Source organism: Onychostoma macrolepis, chromosome 11 (assembly GCF_012432095.1).
Source record: "Onychostoma macrolepis isolate SWU-2019 chromosome 11, ASM1243209v1, whole genome shotgun sequence".
Classification (NCBI taxonomy): domain Eukaryota; kingdom Metazoa; phylum Chordata; class Actinopteri; order Cypriniformes; family Cyprinidae; genus Onychostoma; species Onychostoma macrolepis.
The window spans coordinates 28557749-28564110 of NC_081165.1; the positions used below are offsets into that span (position 1 = coordinate 28557749).

Genomic DNA, 6362 nt, shown 5'->3' on the forward strand with positions numbered 1-6362 from the left:
ATGAAACCATGTGACCAAAGCAAATCATATGACGTCTGGCTTCAGCGCGAGAGAAAGAGGATCAACACGGTCACAAATTCGCCGACAACAGCGACAAACTCCTGCCGGATTCTCCTCGGTTTCACCGGGCACCGTCACCCGCTGCTCCGGAAGATTCCTGACGCGTTCGGTGAGTGCGTCGTTCTTTACGGCGTTTCCGAACGCGCTGAAGTTGCGCTCGGAGTCGCTCAGATCTGTTTTGCTGAGTGTGCACGACACTGTGTGTGTGTGTGTGTGTGTGTGTCAGTTTCTTTTTTTAGTGCAGAACACGAACCATTTACAAATACATTCAACACATGAGGCATTGAATATAGAATATCATTCAAAGTAATAGCGTTAAATTAAAATAAAATAATGTATTAATTATATTATTATATATTTTATTCACTCTGGTTATTTAATTAAAAAATTAAATAGTCAAAACAAATGTTTAAAAAAAAAAACAACAATTTGAAATATGTCAGCGATTTACTTTTTGGTTTAATTTTATAATTATGCACCGGTTCTCGTTTATTTATTTCATGTAAAATTAAGTTCTTAGCAATGCATATTACTAATCAAAAATGAAGTTTTGATATATTTACGGTAGGAAATGAACTAAATATCTTCATGGAACATGATCTTTACTTAATATCCTAATTATTTTTGGCATAAAATATGCCAAAAATGGATAATTTTGACTCATACAATGTATTGTTGGCTATTGCTACAAATATACCTGTGCTGCTTATGACTGCTGCTGTGCTGCAGGATCAGCGTTTTATTTTTTGGTTTCATTTTTGCAGCATCACAACATTATGCATCAGTTCTCGTTTGTTTATTGCATGTCAGCTTTAATTATATATACTTATGAGTATGTTATTCCCTATTATAGTTAACTATTATGCATACTATCAATAATAACGCAGTTGTTTTAATATTATATTGATTTATTAATCTATGTATTGTTTACTATAAGTATCATCAGGGTTCATATGTGTGCGCGTTTGTCGTCTGTCTGGCGAGGCGACGTGACGCCGCGGTGCGCGTTAAAGCGGGACGCGCGTTTTAAAGGGCTCGCGGTGCTGAATCATCACGATCGGGTCATTCCGCTCAAAACCCCGCCACACACACACACACACACACACAGAGAGCCATGATGACAGCGAGCAGACAAAGAGCTCATCGATACACACTCACACACCCCGATCCGTGATCACTCGCCGGTTCTGATCGGCTCTCATCGGCTCTGATCGTCGCTTTCGATTTGAAACGTTTGCAGAAATCAGCAGGATTCGGCTCGCGTTATATTTAGAGAGTGTGCGTGTGTGTGTGTGTGTGTGTGTGTGTGTGTGAGTGAGTGAGTGAGTGTGTGTCTCCTCTAGTCAGCCAGAGGTTACACAGCAACACAAACGCGCGGATCTGTGAGGAACCGAACCTGCTGGTTCATCGGAACCGTCTGCGCTGGAACCGGATCGAGGTGCGTTTTTCTTTCTCGCTTTTGTCTGTTTTACACCCTTAATAAAACTGTGCCATGGTACAGTGATGGTATCAGGTGGCAAAACCGTAGTACTTTTGACAAATACCATGGTATTGTGTCATGGTGTTTATTTGCCAACATCATTTTGGGCACCTGTCTCGTTCCGAATCGTTCCAACGCTCTTCCTTGGCTGGGAACACACTAGAGTTTGAGACAATAAACCATTTTCTGTAGAAAGTAAAAAAAGTACTAAGGTACGGTGGCGCAATATTTTTATATATTTACCGTGTTATATACTGTGGTACTTCAGATCATACTGTGTTTGTCTTGACACGTCAGATTTTTTTGTGGCTAAACTAGCTTTATTCAGCATTTGTCGTTTATCGCTTCTTCTGTAACTGACAGTTGACAGTTGACGGTTGGATTTTGTTCCCGCGCGCGCGCTCCGAATCGCGAAATGGGCGCGATTTCAAATCAGCGCCGCGCGAATGATCGCATCAGCGGCGTTAACGAGGGAGATGCTGATTCATCAATCGCTGATATTCGTTTGACGTGAGCCCGGGAACCGGGGCGTCATGGCAACACGGCACCTCGGAGCGCGCGAAACCGGGCAGCTTTCGAGGCACGGAGAGAGCGCGGGCATCGGTAACGGTGATGGCTTTATCATTGCTCTGATGCTCTCACGCTTACACAGACGAATAACAGAGATACAGATTAGACTATATATAATATATAACGCGTTTTCAGAATGTTTGAAGTTTAATTTCAGCAGCATTAATGCATTTATCAGCATCTTTGCTTTCATTCAGGGAAGATGTTATTGAATCTTGTTATAATTCACACATAGCTGCTGTTTGTGTGTATTTATTACAGGCTGTTTGTTCTTGTGTGAATGTTTTCATGGTGATACCGTGGTAAAGTGAGATGACATGTTGCTCCAGCAGCCTAGACAGCATTTCTGAGCATCGGGCTTGTTCCGAATCAGCAGCATTTTTGGCCATCTCAGGTGACCTGATTCATATGAAAAGGTTTTTATTAAAGTGTAGGCTTTGTTTTAGATTTTCATCGAAGATACTTATTTGTTTATTTTTTTATATCACATTTTGCTACATTTTAACTTGATTTTTCGTTGAAGATCGTTTTTTAATATCACATTTGGTTACATTTTAACCTGTTATTTCATGGAATATATATATATATATATATATATATATATATATATATCATTTTAATCATATCATATTTTTCTATATTTTAACCTGTTTTTTTTTTTTTTTTTAATAATACCATATTTTGTTACATTTTAAGCCACTTTTTAAAGTAAATCAGCTTTTTTATATCATATCTTGCTATGTTTGAATCTGATTATTTGTGGAAGATAAACTTTAGTTTGGTTGTTTTTTTCATATATAATTTCATAATTCGATTTGTATGGAAGATCATTTTTTTATTTATTTGTTATACCATATTTTGCTACATTTTAACCAGATTTTTCATGAAAGATGTTTTTTTTTTTTTTTTTTTGGTGTTTTTTTTCTTCACATCATATTTTGCTAAATTTTAACTGATTTTTAATGAAAGATTATATCTTTTTTTTGTTGCTGCATTTTAACCTGTTTTTGTATTAAAATAGCTGTAGTAACTGGCACAGTGTTAAATTACAAACAAACAATAATATTGCTGCTGTTTGTTTATCATGTTCATATACAGAAGTATTCATATAGGTGTTTGGAAGAATACACACAATCAGTACCACAGTGCTTTTTCCTAGTAAGATCTGTGTAACCATGTAAATCCATTTAGACCCTTTTAAGAGCCTGTTTGCATCATTAACCGGAAATCTCCCAATAACAGTTCCAGCTAATTGTGATATTTGTGCAATTAGAGTCAGTGCTGGAGAGGTGTAATCTGATCAGGACCGAACATTCACTCAGCCTGCTCTTAAACCAGCTTCTGAGTGAAATCCGCTGATGGTCGAGAGCGAACGAGCGCGTGATTGAAGTTATGGTGAGCGGGAGAGTTTTATATCTTTAAGGCATTCTGTGAAAGCGCTGAGACGACCAGAAAACAGCCTCTCGCTTGACAGATGGTGTTTGTGCCAGTTACTGGTGATCTTTGTGCTCTGAGAGCGAGTCAAAGACGTCGTAATGCCACAATGATGCTGATGTCAGAAGTGAGTGGAGATGCGTTCGCCTCAGGTTACTCTTAAGTAAAGGTGTAAAGAGCTGTTTTAAATGGTGTGATGAACGAGAGCGAGCTGAATGCTGCACTTGCAACTTTTTAAAATGCGAGACTTGCATCACCAAAAGAAATGCAATCGTTTGCATTTACAGTAAGTGTTTTGCAACAGATTGCAGTTTCTGTTCTTCCTCTTTTTTTAATAACAGGTAGTTTTTCTCCTTTTTTTTCTTTCTTCCCCAGCAGAATACTCTTCCTCTTATTCAGAGCGATGCGTGCTTGTGTGTGTGTGTGTGTGTGTGTGTGTTTTAGAGAAGGGTGAGCTGCGTTCTGTGTGTTCGAGGACAATGTTCATATCAACCCCGTTTATGTCTGTTTGATCACATCACTTTCTCTGAACAAAAGATCTATCAATCCTGTTAAGACTTATGTTTTAGTCTGAAGAGTATCACATCTTTTTATTTTATTTTATTCATTACAGTAAAGGGAATTAGGTGGAGAAATACAGTTACTAAACAAGCTTTTTAATTTTTTTTTAAATTTTTCATTCATGGTGCAAGATTACAGTAAAAAAAAAAAAAACATTTATTAAGTCAAAAAATATGTAAAGTGAATAATTTTTTTTCTAAATGATTATAATATATATATATATATATATATATATATATATATTAGTAGAACATTTTTATTCTTTTATTTTTTGTCGTCTAAATTTAGATCTGTACGTTCTTGAGAGGTATTGTGAGATTCACCGCATTCGTGCATCTCAACAGGAAGTCAATTACATCTGTTCTGAATTTGTCCTATTTTGTCCAAACATCCTTAATTTATTAGAGACGGATATTTTTAACAGGAAGTTGTCAGTGTGAGTGATGAGTGTTTGTGTCTGTGCTGAGGACAGGTGTCCTTCAGAAAGTCTCTCTCTCTCTCTCTCACCGTTCCTCTGTTTAATAAATATCTCTCGCTCGAGCTTATGAGGACAAATGAACATTGTTCAGTATTCAGTGCAGGAGATGAGCCTGAGATTTATTACCTTCTGTGGGGGAATCGGTGAGCTCTCGCTACGCCAGACGCACACACACACACACACACACACGCATGCAGAGCAGCAACAGTTTGATGTTTGTGTTTTCAGTAAGAATTCACACACATTAGCCTTGAGGTAGGGGTGTGTGTGTGTTTGTGGGCAGATCTGGGTGGAGGGTTGATGAAACTCCAGGAAAGACGTTGAGCTCTGTGTGTGTGTGTGTGTGTGGCAGGTGTTATAGAGTAAACACACACACACGCGCTGATCATTAACCACTGCATGCGTGTGTGTGTGTGTGTAATAGCGGCGGTCAGACAGACAGAGATGAAGGTTATTTGAGGTCAGTGTGTGTGAATCTACGAGCTCCACACAGAAAACAGTTTTCTCAGTTAATGTAAAAAAGAGGAAAGAGTGTGTGTGTGTGTGTGTGTAGATCAATGGAGTCTATTTTTTTCATGGCCTCTTTGAGCAATGATGAAATACGCTGTAAGATACAGCTCAAGTATAGTAACGCAGCGCCTCAGAACAGTGGCATAGTTTTAAAGACAGACGCTGCGGGAATTACACGCAAACCACTGCAGTCCGAACGCCAGAGAACGAGAGCACAAGCACAAACAAACCTATTATACCATTACATCAACATATATGAGCTGTTCTGAACGGTTGCCAGAGCGTTGCTGTTTGGTTGTACAGTGGTTGTTTACCGGTCAAAGCCTGTGGATGTGACTCAGGTCCTGCTTTAATGTGCGTCTGTCAGCTGGATTTTTAATTTTAGTCTAGTTTTAGTCATGCTGCATTATAGTAAAACTAATAATCGCAGTTATTTTGTTCAAAAGTACTGATCATGATTGTCATCATTTGAGAAATTACATCAGAATTATTGTACTTTGACCGATAAGCACAAATCAAGAGAATGTGACTTGCTTTATTTGACCTCATCTAGTTTCCTGATTCATTATATTATCAGAAATATAAACACAACCTCTATTGTATTGTGGCACAGAAGTGCATTTTTTCAGCCTCAATCGCAAACAATACAGTCGAGATCACGTTTAGATTTATTACAGTTCGTCATGAGAAGCTTTGATGGCAGATTGGTTGCCAGATTGTAAAGATAAGTTGAATGCAAAGTAGAATTATTATTATTTTTTTTTTTTTGAGGGCAGCTTTTCCTGATTTTTGTGCATTATAAAGATTAATAATTTAATTCAGCATGCTAATACCCTGATTATAAATAAATTTCTTGGGTAAAATAAAACACTACAGAAGCATAGAAAATTACTTTTGTCAAAAAAATAAAATAAGCGTCAAATATTTCTTAGCGGTCAGACAGACAGTTTATTTTTGTTTATCTGACTTGAATTAGTTTCACGTATTTAGAAAATGTAGTTTTAAGAGAGAACCTCTGATAGGGGGATTTAAGCTCTTGATATCTGGCAACCGCAACCATAAACTCACCGAGGTCCTCTTTTTTTTTTTGAAGAAATAATTAATTTTTAAACTACATTTTAGTCTCATCTTGCATGTTGATATGCAGTTAGTGTTTAATGATGTCAGTGTCGTTTCGTCTTAGTCTTGGAAAAAAGGTCAACATATATTTTTAAATAACACTAGTGAAAATGCGTAATCACACATGCTTTGAAGAATCACTGGTGTGTG

General features: G+C 37.5%; 1 protein-coding gene across 4 annotated transcripts in view; it reads left to right on the top strand.

Annotated features, from left to right (window-relative positions):
- Positions 1-6362, top strand: part of mafgb (v-maf avian musculoaponeurotic fibrosarcoma oncogene homolog Gb) — a 23175-nt gene continuing 16813 nt past the window's right edge. The window contains exon 1 of one of the 4 annotated variants that reach the window (XM_058791944.1): positions 1-169. In XM_058791944.1, the coding sequence (XP_058647927.1) occupies positions 1-169 (169 nt within the window). Of the gene's footprint in view, positions 170-810; positions 1499-1927; positions 2150-6362 lie in introns of those variants that run through there. The other 3 variants (XM_058791947.1, XM_058791945.1, XM_058791946.1) reach the window with 3 other exon arrangements.